The sequence below is a fragment of the Castanea sativa genome, chromosome 1 (genome assembly GCF_040712315.1).
Source record: "Castanea sativa cultivar Marrone di Chiusa Pesio chromosome 1, ASM4071231v1".
Classification (NCBI taxonomy): Eukaryota; Viridiplantae; Streptophyta; class Magnoliopsida; order Fagales; family Fagaceae; genus Castanea; species Castanea sativa.
The window spans coordinates 6,102,457-6,119,979 of record NC_134013.1 but is presented as its reverse complement, the minus strand read 5'-3'; the positions used below and the strand labels follow the sequence as shown (position 1 = coordinate 6,119,979).

The 17,523-nt window shown below is 33.9% G+C and overlaps 2 protein-coding genes across 6 annotated transcripts; one reads left to right on the top strand and one right to left on the bottom strand.

The window, feature by feature from the left end:
• The first annotated feature begins 305 nt into the window (after positions 1–305).
• Positions 306–7,373, top strand: LOC142632396 (serine carboxypeptidase 1-like). Its single transcript, XM_075806828.1, has 8 exons — positions 306–731; positions 5,222–5,329; positions 5,455–5,729; positions 5,822–6,073; positions 6,323–6,429; positions 6,599–6,685; positions 6,896–7,001; positions 7,086–7,373. The coding sequence occupies exons 1-8, from the start codon at positions 347–349 to the stop codon at positions 7,227–7,229; spliced, it is 1,464 nt and encodes a 487-aa protein (XP_075662943.1). The 5' UTR covers positions 306–346; the 3' UTR covers positions 7,230–7,373.
• On the bottom strand, positions 6,006–17,267 carry LOC142632538 (uroporphyrinogen-III synthase, chloroplastic). Of its 5 annotated transcripts, XR_012843797.1 has the most exons (12): positions 16,993–17,267; positions 15,306–15,393; positions 14,655–14,724; positions 14,141–14,259; positions 13,473–13,565; positions 12,722–12,777; positions 11,562–11,647; positions 11,173–11,307; positions 9,468–9,530; positions 9,034–9,371; positions 6,698–6,745; positions 6,021–6,485 (listed from the first exon to the last, which is right to left on the bottom strand). XR_012843797.1 is itself a non-coding variant. In XM_075806936.1 (10 exons), exons 1-9 carry the CDS (start codon positions 17,215–17,217, stop codon positions 9,482–9,484), a joined length of 921 nt encoding a protein of 306 aa, XP_075663051.1. In that variant the 5' UTR covers positions 17,218–17,267; the 3' UTR covers positions 8,919–9,371; positions 9,468–9,481. The 5 variants fall into 5 exon arrangements, 3 of the variants coding, with proteins under 3 accessions (XP_075663051.1, XP_075663113.1, XP_075663154.1); XR_012843796.1 differs by having other exon boundaries at positions 6,006–6,745; XM_075806936.1 differs by lacking the exons at positions 6,021–6,485; positions 6,698–6,745 and having other exon boundaries at positions 8,919–9,371.
• Positions 17,268–17,523: the final 256 nt, after the last annotated feature.

The window sequence follows — 17,523 nt, the reverse complement described above, 5'->3', positions numbered from 1 at the left end:
ACATTCATTGTAACATGCTAATTTAACGGTTAGCAAAAAAAATTGTGAAATTTATTGTATCACTTGACTTGCATTGAAATCTTTATTACAGATATTGAAATCTTTACTGTAACTATTGACGTGACTAATTATAAATCTGTAATCACATGAATCTAGCATTTATATAATTTTTATAAATATCAATCACAACATACCAACTTAACAGATATGAAAAAAAAAAATTAAAAAATTTAGAAAGTGTGAAAATTTGTCACTCAGACTTGTATTACCATATAAATAGACACCAAAATTAAGCCCTTGGCCTTGATAGAACTAAGTTAATTTGCAATAAGGAACAACAAGAGGCATGAAGCTTTCATTCCTCACAAGGTTTCTCATTCTCCTCTCTTTTCACCATTTAGCTTTCATCATCTTTTGCAAAGCCAGCCAGATTGACAACCTTTACAAGTTGCTTAAATCTGAAAAATCCCAAAATCCTCCAAATACTGAACTAAGGGCTGGACTAGAAGATGAAGATAGCCATTTTTCTCCAGTATATATTGGAGCCCAATACGGTTTGATGAAAGCTGACAAGATCAATGCCTTGCCAGGACAACCAGAAGGAGTAGATTTCGATCAGTATGCTGGCTATATTACTGTTGACCCTAAAGCTGGGAGAGCATTATTTTATTACTTTGTGGAGTCACCTCAGAATTCTGCCACCAAACCTCTTGTCTTGTGGTTAAATGGAGGTAAAGATAGTACCATATCTTTCATTTGTATGAACTAGTATAGGCACAAAGAATTAATGTAGAAAATAACCACTAGATTAGCCTTGCTTCATAGGCTGTGCCAATCAATTAATAATTTATGCAATTCCTAGCTAGTAACAAGAAGAACAATATATTTCTATCTTTTCAGTCAAAAAAACAAGAAGAACAACGACTTTGATGATAAAACACAAGTATTTATCCAATGCTAATATATTCTCTACACAATCAAACACAAGTATTTACGTGGCAATTCTTGGCTTATGCAACTATCATATTTTACTCCCTCAACTTACTTTCTTAGCACTTCTAGTATTTTTAAAGGAAAATCCAAAATTCAGATCCCTCCTCCCCAAATAAATTATCCAAAAAAAAACATTTTCTTTGTTTCATTATGATAATAGAACATAATGGCGTGTCCCTGCTGCCATTATTAGTGTGGGAAATCAGAACTAGCCATGCCGCTTCCAATATACGCAGAAACAACATATCTTTTGAAAAGTGCTGAAGGTCCAAACTATTTTATAATTTCTTTTTTATTTTTACAAACTGATGATTTAATAAGTAGTTATCAATAAGTAAAAAAATAATGTCAATGATGGGCCCAAATGCAACTCAATAAGAATTTGTCATATCAACAATTTGTAAAAAAGTTGTAAAATAATTTGTAGTTATAGCATTACTCATCTTAAGAATATGTAAATTATTATATAGTAATTAATCAAGTCAAAACGAAATCATAACCTAATATTACTCCATAATATATATATATATATAGACAAACACACACATTAATGGGTAATATGTGCAATACACAAAAAAATATATATATAATATAATATAATATTTTTTCTTTTGTCTAAATATGAAATTTGATCATTATAATGAATATTATTAGGAACTAATTATGATTGAGGTTGTATATGAAATTAAATAATTTATAATTAGACATTATTATAACTGTGTTTATAAATAAATTTATAAATATGATGTGCCAAGACTTTAATGGCTGGTTTAAATATAAAATAAAATTTTAATTTAATTAAAAAAATTTATATACATATTAGAATAATGACGCGTAAAACTGTGAGATCTCAAAAGTATACACGACATTGTATTATGAGGTCAAGCAAATACACACAATATTCTTATTCTTCGGTCGCATTACTATCACCCTATCATACATATCTTCATGTGCCAAATATATACAGGTGTGAACAAGCTTAATTGAGTGTCAAAAGTTCAAAAAGTATTTCATTTATTTAATTTTACTTCAAATAAGAGTATAGCTCAAGTTCATCACTAAGTTAAATTATATGTTTAGACTTGTTTTCTTGTCGTATAAGTTCAAACTTATTTACAAGTTACTCATCAACTTACTATTTTCGCATATATAATAATTAACAACACCACTGAAAAAATTTTACCACTTCACAAAAATCTATACTAATAATTATTAACTAAATTGTATTATTTGAGTTAATTAGATACAATGATTTTAGTTGAATGAATAGTCAAAAATTAGATTTGCCAATTTTATATTTTTTAAAATGATATATATGAGATTAACTATTAATATTATTAATTATTTACAATTAATAATTCTCTCTCTCTCTCTCTCTCTCTCTCTCTCTCTCTCTCTCTCTCTCTCTATGTGTGTGTGTGTATATATATATATATATGGATTGGGTTCATGTTACTCCACTCAATATTTTTTAATTGAGTGTGAATTTTAACGAATACACCGTTAGATTACATTATCTTCTTATATTCTTCATACTTGCAAAATTTCAAGGTGATCAAAAATTAATAGTTATGTCATCAGTCAATTGTTTAAATTCAAGTTTTTAGAGTTTAAAATAATGCATAAAAGATGACTTTATGAATCGAATGGTAAATAACATCTAATTGACATGTAATTTGGCATGAATGTTAAGAACTTATATAGAACATGTAATTCATTGGTAAAATTTAAGTTATTAGGTGGTGTAACATTACTTAGAATTACACCAATTGTAACTTGAAGCCAACTATATATATATATAGAGAGAGAGAGAGAGAGAGAGAGAGAGAGAGAGGCTTACTTTTAGTAAAATCCCATCCGTGCATAAGGCATGGCCTGAGGAATCTTCATAGTTCACTTCATAGTACTACTTCCCACCTAGCATTAGCAACAACTAGAAAATGTAAAGTAGAACAGACATTTTCTACTTTGTCTCAATCCATGTTGTCATCATGTTGTCCACGACACATATCATCAACCTAAATTACCTAATGAGAGCTATGTATTATCAACTGTGTTTTTTCCTTTCAGTGCATACAATGTCTTGCCTCATCCAAATTTTGACATTTCTTGAAGAGCATTGATAATTATAAAAATCTAATAGGAAACTATCCTTTGCATAATCTATGATGACAAATTGATTGAAGGAAAAGAAAACTCTTGTATTTAAAAGTTGAAATGTAGCATTTATTATTGCTACACTCCTATTAAGCTACACCAGTGTAGCATTTCAATTCGTTCGGTCTCATTGGGTCTACTACAATCCATTCAGTCTATTTTGATCTACTCGGTCCACTTCGGTCTATCCAATCCATTTAATCTATTTCAGTCCACTTCGGTCCTATTTAGTCCATTTCAATCCACGTCAGTGCTATCCTTTCCTATTCAGCCCATTTCGTTCATTTCGGTCCAAAATATTCCACTTGGATCCTATTCATCCCATTTGGTCCATAACAGTCCATTTTGGTCAATCTATCCAACTCGGCCCACGTTGGTCCATTTTGGACTAATTGGGTCTTGATTCTATTTCACAGGTTGCTTTTTCAATTTTGGGCTCAAATTTTCTTTCTTTTTTTTCTTAATTATTGTGTTAAAAAGTTTGAAATGCTACCCTACTTGGGCCAAACTCTTTAATTTTGAACTTAAAAATATAAACAAAATAGGCATTAGAAATTAAAAATTAAAAATATAGGTCATAAAAAGGCAATAAAAATGATAAATATTCAAAAAATGAACTTAAAATTCAAGTTTCAATAATACAAGAATTAATAAATTACCGGGTAAACTATGTTTTTTTGTATCTATCTTATACATCATATTTCAATTTGATCCCTAACCTTTCAATTGTGCCAATTTGGCCCCTAACTTTTCAATACCATGTCAATTTAGTCCTTGCCATTATCTTTTGAATGAAAATTGATTATTGTCGTTAAATTGATTATTGTCATTATCTTTTGGATGAAAATTGATTATTGTCGTTAAATTGATTATTGCCATTATCTTTTGGATGAAAATTGACGACGTATTTAATGACAAAAATAAAAAATTAGCTTCCATTGATGTGAGAATAAACTAAAATTTTATTGGCTATTTATCATGTCAGCAATTTTCATCCAAGATATAATGACAGAAACTAAATTAACACGACACTAAAAAATTGTAAACCAAATTGACACAATTGAAAGGTTAGTAACCAAATTGAAATATGGTATAAAGAATAAGAATCAAATATGTAGTTTACCCTAAATTATGCTTATATTTGGAAAAGAAATTGCCGTAATTCTAAACTTATATAATAAATTTAAGCTTTAGGTAACATTTTATGTGTTCCGTGGGATGAGGTGTGCATTTTTATTTTTAATATTCTTGAACATGTTCAAATTAGTCAACTAATTATAGTATATCTAAAAAAATCATTTTTAAAATTATCTACTCTATTTATATAAAACAATATTATAATTATGTAATTTAAATCTTTTTATAAAATTCAGTTTATAATATATATATATATAGAGAGAGAGAGGGAGAGAGAGAGAGAGAGGGAGAGAGAGAGACATCATATGTTTCATTACATAAAACAAATAAAAATAGAAAATACTTTTAAATAACACATGTACTATTTGATCTAAAAGATTTACTTTTTGTTCTTAAAAAATAATTGTATTGCATTTTCTTACGCGTAAATTCTAATTAACTCAACTAATAAAGTTTATGATAATTGATGCCATAAATTGAAACTCTCAAACAAATAATTCTCATGCATAGCGTGAGTTGCAACTAATGATATATTAAAAATAACACAATCTCCTCCTGTATTATAAACATGCACCTTCCAAATTTTTGTTTTCCACAAACCCACTTTGATTTGCTCTCTCTCTCTCTCTCTCTCTCTCATATTTCTGAAGTCCGAAATAAGATGGACCGCATAATTTTATTGCATTACTGATTTACTTAAGTTTTAAACCTTTTTCGTGACAACAACAACAAAAAACATCGCTTACCCCAACATATTAGTCTTTCCCTACCATTGGCAATGAGACATTGCGCTTAACTACTTCTCTAATTTGAGAAAGAGAGAGAAAGAGACCAGGTGCTCACCACGATGCCACCTCCATTGTTTCTATTATATCTAGTTCATAGCAAGTTAGCAACTACGAAGAGATTAATAAAAGGATACTGCCATTTACAGGCCCGGGATGCTCTTCTTTTGGATATGGAGCCATGGAAGAACTGGGACCTTTCAGAGTAAAGAGTGATGGAAAAACACTTTACCGAAATGATTATGCATGGAACACAGGTAAGCAGATTCTAATTTCACTTTCAAATGATAGAGTAAAGCTGTAGAGCTTTAAGTACTCTGGACATCTTATCTGAATCTTTTTCTCCTTTAGTAAAAGTAATACCTGTTAAAAATTTTGGTAGTGGCAAATGTTATCTTTTTGGAGTCCCCTGCTGGAATTGGGTTTTCATATTCGAACACCTCCTCGGATTACATAAAAAACGGTGACAAAAGAACAGCGGAGGACTCTTACACTTTTCTAGTGAACTGGCTTGAGAGATTCCCACAATATAAAAACCGAGATTTCTTTATAACTGGAGAAAGCTATGCTGGTCATTATGTACCTCAACTTGCTCGCACAATTCTCTCAAAAACCAAGAACAAAAACCAAACAGTAATCAACATCAAAGGCATTGCAGTGAGTATATTGTGAAGTCTATCTTCAGTCTATTACATGTGCCTGTATCTCAATCCTAATTAAGGCTTCCATGGAAATGTCAATGTATGCAGATTGGGAATGCTTGGATAGATGATGGTATTGGTCAAATGGGCACATATGATTATTTCTGGACACATGCTTTAAACTCCGATGAAACTAATGCAGGAATTCGCAAGTACTGCAACTTTGCTACCAGTAATTTTTCAAGTACATGTCAGGACTATCTAACTCAAGGAAACATAGAGGCTGGAGCACTCGATATTTCTAACATATATGCTCCAGTTTGCAACTTATCAGCACCCAAGTCAGGTCCAAGCGGTTCTGTAAGTCTTTACTCATCAATCAAATATAGATAATTTCAAATTTACTTAGAATAATAAAGAAATAGCTATGGAGATTATTATATATACATGAAGTATACAATTAGGATTGATTTGATGCTCTTATAAACTAAGCATGAATTTCGTCGCAATAATCTGTGATCATGTATTCAGTTGACATGTGCATTTCGAACTTAACTGGCCTTGTAATTAGAACTAACCTAGAGTTGGTTTTAATCTTACACTAAATAGGTCCAGGATTTTGATCCCTGCTCCAACCATTACGTTGATATATATCTAAATCTTGTTGAGGTGCAAACAGCTCTTCATACAAAAGCTACAAAATGGGAAGCTTGCAGGTATGAGTGACTAACCTGTGGTACCCATGGACTAGACAACATTGGTAGTGGTAATCCTGTCACGAAGCATGAAAAAATACAAGTCCCACATATGCAAAGTTAAGATCTTTCTTGTACTAAGAGTGCCACTCAATATAAATGTCTAATTTTGCTTCTGCACTGCCTGCAGAAGTACTCCATGGACAGACAGCCCAACGACAGTTCTGCCCACTATAAATCAGATCATTTCAAGTGGAATTAGTGTATGGATATACAGGTACACCCTCACCTTTACATGAGCTTTTATGGTTATATCCCAGTGATCCCTCAAGATTTCCTGTCCAAGAGAAAATCCTGTTAAATCTACCCCCATAAATGAACCATGACTGTAAGTCAAAAATCTATACCGTTAAATATTACAGTAAGTAGATATAATACAGGCTAACAATTGCTAGCACCTTAAACTATCTGTCAATGAAACCTGCAGTGGCGACATGGATGGCCTAGTTTCAGTAACCACCTCAAGGTACTCCATAAACACACTAAATCTACCAGTCAACACTACTTGGCGCCCATGGTATTCTGGCAATGAGGTAAATACATAAGATAATTGATCCCATAGTTTACCCAGCAGCAGTAAACAAGGTAATGAATTTTCAACATGATGATGCTGGCAGGTTGGAGGATATGTGGTTGGGTACAAAGGATTGACATTCACCACAGTAAGGGGAGCTGGGCATATGGTTCCAAGCTACCAACCAGAACGAGCACTGACCATGATCTCATCTTTCCTTAAAGGGAGACTTCCCCCCTCAGAATAAATTGCCATCTGACACAGTTATTTCTAAAAATTCATACCATCCAGGAACTTGTAACCTAAGCTCAAATTGTTTCTGAAAGGTCAAGGATTGACTCCTACTAGAGAAAAGAAACTCAATAAATAAACAACTATTTATTTAGTATCATATTCCATGCTGTGCTATTTCTTCCTTTTTCTTTTTCTTTTTTTGTTGTGGAAATAATCTACATCAAGCCCACAAGTACAGATGACAGAATCTCTCATTTGTAAAATAATGAGAACCTCCCTGGCATGTAACTTTAAATCTTCCCCAGAACTCTTAGGCCTGCTTGGATGTGGGGGGGGGGGGGGGGGGGGAAGGAGGGGGAGTAGAGTAGTGTTAGCTAAAAATAAGCTAATTTTGTGCTAAATCTACTCTACTCCACTCCCCCTCAATCCAAACGGACCACCAAACATAAGCTAAATCTTAAGGAGATCCTACTAGGCACTAGCACACGTGCACACAAAAATACAACCACCAAACATTAAGTAATCGAGTTCTGATAGTTGAACTCTATACTGAAGATTTATGCACTACCTCCCTGATTGACTACAGGAAAAAAAGAACTAAGCACTTTCCTCCTCTGCTTTAACCCCTCTTCCATCAAACCTCAGCTCACATATTTTAGCATGTTGAGCAAGCCAAAACAAGCCTTAAATTGCAACACCGAAACTCATTTACCCTCACTCTACGAGGAAAAAAACTACCAAGATATATCATCAAATTCTCAGAACCCGAATAACACATATCTACATCTTCATTACATCTTCTACTCTGGCTACTCACGCCATAATGTGATAACCCCAATTGCTCGAATCTATCCAAATTAGCCACATGAGATGCACTCTCAATTTTCAACTAACTCAATACTCATGCTATAACTACTTCAATACAACAGGCACTCCATGTCTGATGATGGACCTATACCACTTTCTCATCAGTAGAATACTTGAACAAATAAAGTTTTTTCCATATTCCAATCATTCTGCAATACCCAATACGCCCTTTTTATTTAATAAAACCACTCATTACTTATCAATCCCCCCCCCCCCACCCCAACACTCCCACTAAATAAGGATTACCAAACAATTAGACAATACTTTATCCAAAGTACAGAAAAAGACCAACTGTATATTTGTCCAATGATCCCTATCTATGCTAAAGGCAGACTCCAAACCCTTCACTTTTGGAGCACAGCATATGAACTTCATCCACCACCAGATTCTTAGTAGGGGAAGGATATGGAATTTAACCCAAAGGTATCATTGTATCAAACCAAGATTCTTTTGTCCGTACATATAGCAAGAAATGGCCACAATTATTTACCAGTCCTTAGCTTTCAAGGCTGGGAATATAAACTAGACAATTATGGTATCCTTCATGGAGAAAATTCCTGAAAATCCAGGATGACAGCTTTCAAAAGACGAGTAAAGGACGGGGGAGGAAGGGGCTCTCGAAACTAAAAAACAAGAGATGAGCGAAAAGAATTCTCCGACCAGCACCAAAGCCTCCCAAGACAGACAAGCCATCTATGTAAACAAAATTGGCATTCAAGAGAAACCCTGATCTAAATCTCACTGAATTTTGAAAAAATTAAGAGGGATTAAATATGTCATTTGGGAAGGTCTGGACAGCAAAAGTAAGGCAAGTCACGGTATGAAGCATAATAGCTAAGGCATAAAAGAGCTTCTTTTCTTATAAATTGAGCTTCCACTATAAAAATGTAATGTACAAAGGTGTGACACATCCTATTATATGAACAAAAACAATAGTCACAACTTCATACCTAATAAAAATTTATACGAGTAATCAGTGTTCATGAAGTAGCAGCAAGACAAATTCATTGTCAACATAGCTGATGTCAGGTTTGATGTGAAAATGGACAGCTTTCTTTGTCAGAATATCCGGATATGCTCTTGACTAACCCCAGAAGAAATGTTTGCCTATTTGATATGGTCTCATCAGGGTGTCCAAGAGTCTTATACCATTCCCTTAAGCTGCTTGCGAAAGATTAATCTCTGTTTTGCAGCTAGTTCGCACAAAAGCTGCAATATTTGTGTATATGAGGCGCTGACATAATCCTGAACATGTTTCCTCTTTGTCTGCTTGCATCCTGGGGAAAAGCTATAGAGAAACAAGTCATTATTTTTTAGGAGGAAAGGAAAAAAAGAAGAGAAAAATGACACTTATGATCAAAAACACGGGAAAAGAAAAAGTTACCTAGATAAAATGACCTAGAAATGATCATGTGCTTCCAAGGCTTCAAGGATGCTACCAACCCACCTGCCAAAAATTTAGGAGGTGACAAGTCTGATTGATGTACTAGAACAATCCACAAATTGACAGTGAACTCAAACAACCAACTTATGAACTGCACAAAACTCAGTTGAAGTCTCAAATGAGCTCTAGCTCAAAGGGCACCTTCTCCCCTTGTAAAGACGTGGAGGATGAGACCATTGGTTCAAGAACCATTACACATTCCTAACTTAACACCCCCTTCCCAAAAAAAAAAAACCCTACAGCTTATGTTTACACAAATCTATTTATCAAATACTTTAAGTAAACGAGCCAACTACATCAAGTTTGATCTCATGATTTACCCTTAAAGCACAGGTACGGATACGGTACAATATTGGATATAACTATACGAAAATTCTTGGAAAATTATGATACAATACAATACGGCAGGGTTACATGTATTAATCACTTATTAAATATATTTTTATTTATACTTTTTATATATTGTTAAGCTTCATTTTTCATATATAATTAAGTATATATCAATTTAAAAGCAATAATGGAAAATAAAGTGAATCCATGGCCATTCAATGATTTTTAGAATACAAACCAAGATCCAAGAGAGTAAATAGATAAGTGTTCCGCGTTAAAACCAATATATAGAAAATATAAATAAAAATCCTTACAAGTTAGGGCTATCTCAGGGGGTTGGGTTGCAGCTGCATCCAAGCAGTATCATGGGCATATCCTAGACGCATCGTCACTTTTTTTTTTCCAAAAATAAAAGGCTAGGACACGTGTGCAGAGGTATCCTAGAGGAATTTGGTACAATACATTTCAGATACGGGTACCTAAGAAAAAATTGAGTATCCATGCTTCCTAGGATTTACCATAGTTTTTACATGTAATAACTTCCTAGGTTGTATTTCAAAATTGGAAGAAACTACTATCAGGGCCCGTTTGGTCATATTTTTCAGTTTTTGAAAATGGGGTTTTTTTTTTACATGTACTTAGAAAAAAGTGAAGTTTAAAAAAAGTTGTACGGTTTGAAACCGCATCAAACAACAGAATGTGTGATCTCCTGGAAATGGTTAAAAATTTTAAATTGCAAGTCCCTTTCATTTAACAGAAACCAAAACATCTGTGACTACCATCCTCAACAATTCAAAGCTAGTTTTCTTGCACAAGCCACTTTATATCTTATCGTAATTCATCACATATTACATTAAATTCATTTTCAATATTTTATGAATAATTATTATTTGATTATACTGGGCTAAAAAGAAATGTGGAGTTAACAGCCCAATTACAATTAAAGGAAACAGTAGTTAGTAAATTTTAGATCAGTGGCATAAATTTTCCACATCCTTATGATTACTGTAATGCAAAGAAAACATGAATTCAAAAACCAAATTTGAACAAAAGATTTAGCCACAATCAGCAGTGTAAACCTTATGATAGACATACTTGTATCTCAATAGTTCCAATTAAGAAACATCATATGAAAGAAAAAAAAAGGTTTGTAATTAGTAAAATATGGGAAACCTATTTTCTCCAATTTTTAATAAGTCAATTGCATTCAGTAACAACCATAGCACAAAAGGTTTGTAATCAATAACTTATATCAGAGAGACACTGGCATAAGGTAAAATCTCCAAAAAAAAATATGTAAGGAAAGTGAACATACCCTTCAACACCAGGTTGTGCTGGGTAGTACACATTTTGCAGTCCTAATCTTTTCGCAGCCAAAGCAGTCGTCTCACCAATACAGGCAACCGAGTTGTTCCACCACTTTGCATCTGAAATAAGTTTGATCCAGGCACTGTTGCAATGGAGAATTATGAACTAAGTACATGACTAAAACTTCCTTATCAAAAACCCCCTGGTCAATCTAGGTAGCCCAAAGAACAAAAAGAAATATAGGTGCTTTATTGCCCTCATCATAAGGGGTGTACCATAAGGTTGACTTAAACTGCGTATAGGCAGTATATGAAATGGTCAAGTACATGTCACTCCACTCTGTAACTCTGGGCACTAACTAAATGTTGCATAAAAATAAAAGCACCAATTACACACCGAACTGCAGAAGGTGAGGCAGCTGCAACAACAGGAGTAGAAAGTGCCTGCTGTAAAAGCATTGGGTCAACATCGTGGACTGGTACCTGGAAGAAATCATTTCAAATCAGGGGCTTATTTACACAATTAACACAATTGGCTTATTATAAATCACCAACTTGAATTTTTTTTTTTTTTTGGATAAGTATAAAACAACAACTTGAATTAGTACCCATGTACATAAACTGCAACTTATAATAGATTACTCTTCCACATATCACAAGAAAAGAATAAGGCAGTTATTTTAGAGGCCGGAGAAACACCCACTTCTTTGAAGATTCTAGCATCAAGATTGACCACAGACAACCAATTAATTCATTTTTACTGCAACATTGTCACTCTTGAGTTGGGAGAAATGTTAATAACTCTTTAAATTATAGGGCACTAAAATCCATTGATTCAAGGGATCTATGACTTCCCAAAAAACCACAAGAAGAGAACCACAGCTGGTAAACATGATGTCATTGTAAATAAAGGAATTCGCAACAATTGTGAAGTTTCCACAGGGAAAAGGAGCGAAATATTTATAGCCTAATTTTATTTAACCAGCTCAGAACTCATAAATTCAGGCCTGTCAACAGAATCCCTAGAAAGAGGGGAACCTTCCAACTCTTTGTGATGGTGAGGTGTGAACAATAGGCATGTGATCAAATTAAACGTTGAATCTAAAAGAACGTCACAATGAATGATTATCCATAAAAAAATCCCACAGAGATGGATGAGCAGACATCAGAAGCAAAAATGAACAATTAGCAAAGTTCAATGTGACAGGTGCATGTCAGAAAATCGACAAAATATATAGGCCCCACAATGAAAAATCCTTGGAAGCAAATTTGGCAGATTAGAATTTGCAGTGAACATACATTCTAAGAATCACATAAAAATTAAAAATTGATCAAGGGACAGTCCATAATAGGAATTTAACAGCATTAAGCTCATGATAAGACATGTCAGTAATCTTATGATTCATATTATATGTCAAGAAAAGTTCTCTCTTTTTGTTTTTAGTAAGCAATATGTCAATAAAAGTTTCAATGTATGCATATAGAGCAAATCAAATGTGGCATTATGTTCATTATACAAGAAACCCACAACCAAACCAGCAATACTAAATACTTTACCGTTGTATATGTATTTAGCCTTGTGACCTCAAATCCACGATTAGACAATCCTTCCTCTGTAACACATACACCATAATTGTGGTTTAAGATTTCGCACAACCTTTTTTAAATATAAAAACAAAGAAAACAACTTAAAGTATGATACTAACTGCTAAATTATAAAACATTGAGACTTTAAACTATTAACCTTGGGCTACCCCTCACCACACAGAAGTGATTTGTAACTACCCCCTGTACCATAGGAAGGTAATTTGTAATTAACCCACAAAGAAATACATCATTATAATAGCAGTATTGTTAAATGCGGAGTTAAAACTCAAAGCACAAAGCCTCAAGATCTAAGCACTTTGCTTGGTCAAAGTGAAGCTCAGTTAATGAAGTGTCCCCAGAATCCCTCTTATCAAATTCCTTAACATTTTTTATGTCTTGATAGGAGTATTCTGCAGATTTTGGAACTGCTAGTTAATGCTGATTCCTATTTCTGTATATTGTTAATTAAAAAAATCCACAGCTGGCCACTTTTAAAGTGGTTATTATAAGCCAACTCTAGCTACTAGTTTGAGTCAACAACTACATGATCACATACTACTTCTCATCTACCCTAAAACTTTACTTGTATTACTGCACCAAGCCAATCAGACTGATTTTGAAAAGCACAACACCAGTCTCATTCTCATAAAATATCAAAAAAATAACATTCTCAGTATTGAAAAGGCCAAAAGAAACATATAACAAGAAGCATATCACATACCAATCTCACTGCTAGCTTTAGCAGAAGCAGGATATAGGACTCTACATTTTTGCCCATTCTTTGGAAGCTCCGAAGCTAGAACCTTACCCGTTGCTGGAGTGAGACAATTCAAAAAAATTTCACATTATGGTGCTTAACTGAATCAAATAATGATAATTTTTCAGAAGAATGAATTATCCATTGAACAAAATACTATAAACAATAAACCATGGTAGCAATGAATGATACATACTCAAAAGAAACTCACCACATTGCTCCAAAAACAAACAATATATATACACACACGTATGCATATAATTATCTATGCATGTATGCATGTCTGTGTTCGCATGTATAAATGGAGTCAATAGTCAGCCCTAAATGCAGGAAAGCAAACCCAACTAAATGTCTCCTCAATATAATAAACTAAATTTCTGCAATCCAAAAATCTAACATTCCCATCAACACAAGACTGTTCTAACATATTCACTCAATTTTTTAGCTTCTAGCAAAGCAACTAAAAAAAATCTTGGATTGTCAAGAGTCTAATTCATGCTGATTATCGAGATTCATGAATGATAATACCCCCAGTGCTCATCACATAGACTATCATGTGATCCTGATAGCAGGTAGCAAAAGGCAAGTTTAAATCTAAGTGCAAGCCTGCACATAAATACATTAATGAGTACCTCTAGAGGGTGCAAAGGCAACGCTGAGTGATTGCTTTGAGGACTGCATTACTTCCTCAAAAACGCTCGCCGTACCAGCTCCCACAACACCTACCTTAACGTTTGGGGTCCCAGCAGCCCTAAGGTTTTAAATAAAGGTCAAGTTTACCATTTTCGCCAAGTATGAAAAGAAGAAAAGAAAAGGAAACCAGTATTTAATTTAAGATCTCTTTAAGGCACCATATTTTATGATATGCTGAATTGCATATAGCATCCTAGGGAATAAATAATTTTCCACACAGCCTAAGCATTATGTCAAAAAGCCAATCACCACATTCATAACTAGGCATAGAACATTTCAATTGAGAAATATAATATACATATCCTAAAATGAAGGTTGACATGCAGCTCAAGAAGACAGGAGACACAATTGAAGCACAAACAAAAATTCAGGTCACATCTTCTAGAAAATTTGCAGAAAAAAGATACTTTTACTAAGTGGGCCAGAGTATAGTTAACAAGTTCTAAACCTTACTTCCATGCCTCTAAAAAGACTGAACCCGCCTCAGGGGAAGTTATGACTATCCAGTCAAATGTAGTGTCTGCTGCCATAAACAGAAAAGAAGAAATAATGTGAAAAATAAATCTCATTTGTAACATGTCAGGCAAGCACCACTGACCAATCATTCTTTAATGACATAAAATATATGCAATTAGGCATCATACTAGGTGGGGGCAAGAACTTTAAGAGGCATGAGAATAACCAGTTGTAAAAAGCCACCCAACTGTCCAAAATCATAACAAAAGAAAACTAAAAAAACAAAATAAAAAGCAAGTTCAATTTCAGGCAAAGAATATATAAGTCATAACTAAGGTAATCAGGACCCTGGACATACACCAGATCCAAGACCTGTCCTAACCATATCTCTTTAAAGATTCGTCTCATATTTATCAGTCCAAATTAATCCAGGCTTGCCAACCCATAGCTTGGCATATAATCCGAACAAAAACAGCATTCCAATTGACAAGGAATATGTCATGTGGTTTGATTCTAGATACTCATACATGCTGCCACAGTAGAGATAACCTGACCGTGATCAGTGGTAGAATGACATCATTGGCACTTGCATTAAAGAAAGTGGGTCCATACCACCAACAAGCTAAAACACAAAGCTTGTGATCTTACCATTTAATACAGAAGAAAGCCTATCTAGATCAGGTCCCTGTGTATGCTGAATGAGGGGAAGCTCCAGACAGTTGATCCCATGTTTGGCCTGTACTCAACATTAGAAATTTCATCTTAATTCCAAACTGTATTTGACCACCCATTCAAAAAGAATCCCACTGTAATATTTTTTTTTTTTTTTTTGGTGGTGGACAGATAGCTATGTGTCCACTGGACACAGCTGAGTAAGCACAATGCACAAAAATAATAATAATAAAAAATGGATGTAATATTTTGCAAAGAACACAGCAAACACAAGATGCAAGTAAAACTAACAACAGTGCAGCACCATACTGGTTTTAATAAAATTAACAGTAGTGCAAAACATTTATTACCATATAGCTGAAACTATGTTCTGGACAAAAAAAGGAATAGATTTTAGTAATTGAAAGAAAAGATTTGCATGCAGTGATGGTGGATATAGTGAACATTGTAGAGCAATGGCATTGAAAGAAGTGGCGAGGGAGATAAAACTAAACAGGTTGTAAATTGCAATGGTTACGAATGGGTGGCAGCAATGAATGCACAAGATCAGTGGTTGCGAATGTGTGGCAGCAACAGATAAAAAAATTTTCTGCAGAAGCAATAGTTGTGGTCTTAATGAAACCACATATAGGTGATAAACTGCAGTATGCGCCATTCTTATGTGCTAAAGCAAGAGAATTTTAGATGCAAGATCAAGAAAATCAGGCATTTCCTTCTTTTTCCTATTTAGAAGCAAGATCAAGAAAATCAAGTATATGACACTAAGCACAAAAACAAGGAATTCCCACTTACTTCATTATTGACAAATTGTGAAATTATCATACATTTGATCAAAATATTGATAATAATAACTTTTAACCAAAACAAAAAACAAAAATGCTTCAAGATAGTCTAGTTTTATGCAAATCATATCTAATCTACTTACCAGCCACTTCATTTTACAAAACCAAAGGCAAAAACATAAATAATTAAAAATGTTCATTTTTGTCTAATTGGAACAGTGACAAAAACAACTAGTATCACCATGTGTAAGCAACACTTTTTCTTTTTCATCCTACACCAATAGAAGACATAAGAAACTACTTTCTCTTCAAACTATTGATTCATATTAAAAATAAATAAATAAAATTCAGCCTACACAAAAAAAAAAAATTCTTGTAGAAAGTGAACCAAATGTAGCTTTCTAAATGATTAGATTTTGGCTTTTTTGGAATGTAAAATCAGTCTACTCTCAATGGTACATGCAGATAATGCACAAGCTGTAGAAATATTAACTATCAAGCAGATTCTCAATCTCCAAGAGACTCGCACACATTAGATTGACCATTTTTTTAAAGAATGCAACCGAAGAAAGACAAAAATAAACAAACGCATTCACTAGATAACAAAACAAACGCGTTCTTTTCCACATTAAATCAAACACCAAATCCTCATGCCAAACTCAACTACAACAAAGAAATTCAAATAAATTGATGATACAACAAAGTGAATGAAACTAAAACTAGCAGATTAAAGAAAAAGCTACAGAAGCACCAAAAAAAAACAAAAACAGAAAAACAAAATATTGCGTTCTGAAACCCTAGAAATCCAAATGGAACGAGAAAAAAAAAATCTCGAGAAGATAACAATGGCGGAGAGAGAGAGAGAGTGAGGAATGACATACCAGAGCTTTGATGAGCTTGCCATTCTTGCCACGCTCTCTAGTCACGACGACCTTCGCCTTCGAATTCGGAGTAGAAGCTGACGAAGACGAAGCAGCTTCGAATCTGAGCGTAGAGAGAAAGATTCGTCGTCGTTGTGAACAATGCGAAGCAGAAGAAGATGAAGAAGTTGAAGAAGGAGGAGAGAGAGAGAGCGAGAGCGAGGAGAGAGAAACTTGATGAGCCATTTGGAAACGTGTTGCGCAGAGAAGATCCGTTTTGAGAGACAACTGTTGCCCAAATTAAATACAACCGACCCTCTATTAATTTAAATTTAATTAATTCCTCTCTTTCCAAAATATCTCTCCCAAAAGACCCTGATTAAATTATTAAACAAAGACGACTTAAGCTTAAGCAACTTTAATTAATCAAGTGGGTACACCTTTAGACGCCGCTCAAAGCCACGTGGCTATTAACTATTGGTTGGTTGGTTGGTGAAGCGGGCCCCCATTGGTAATAATCTGTGCGTTAATTTCACTGTAAAGTAGCTCTGT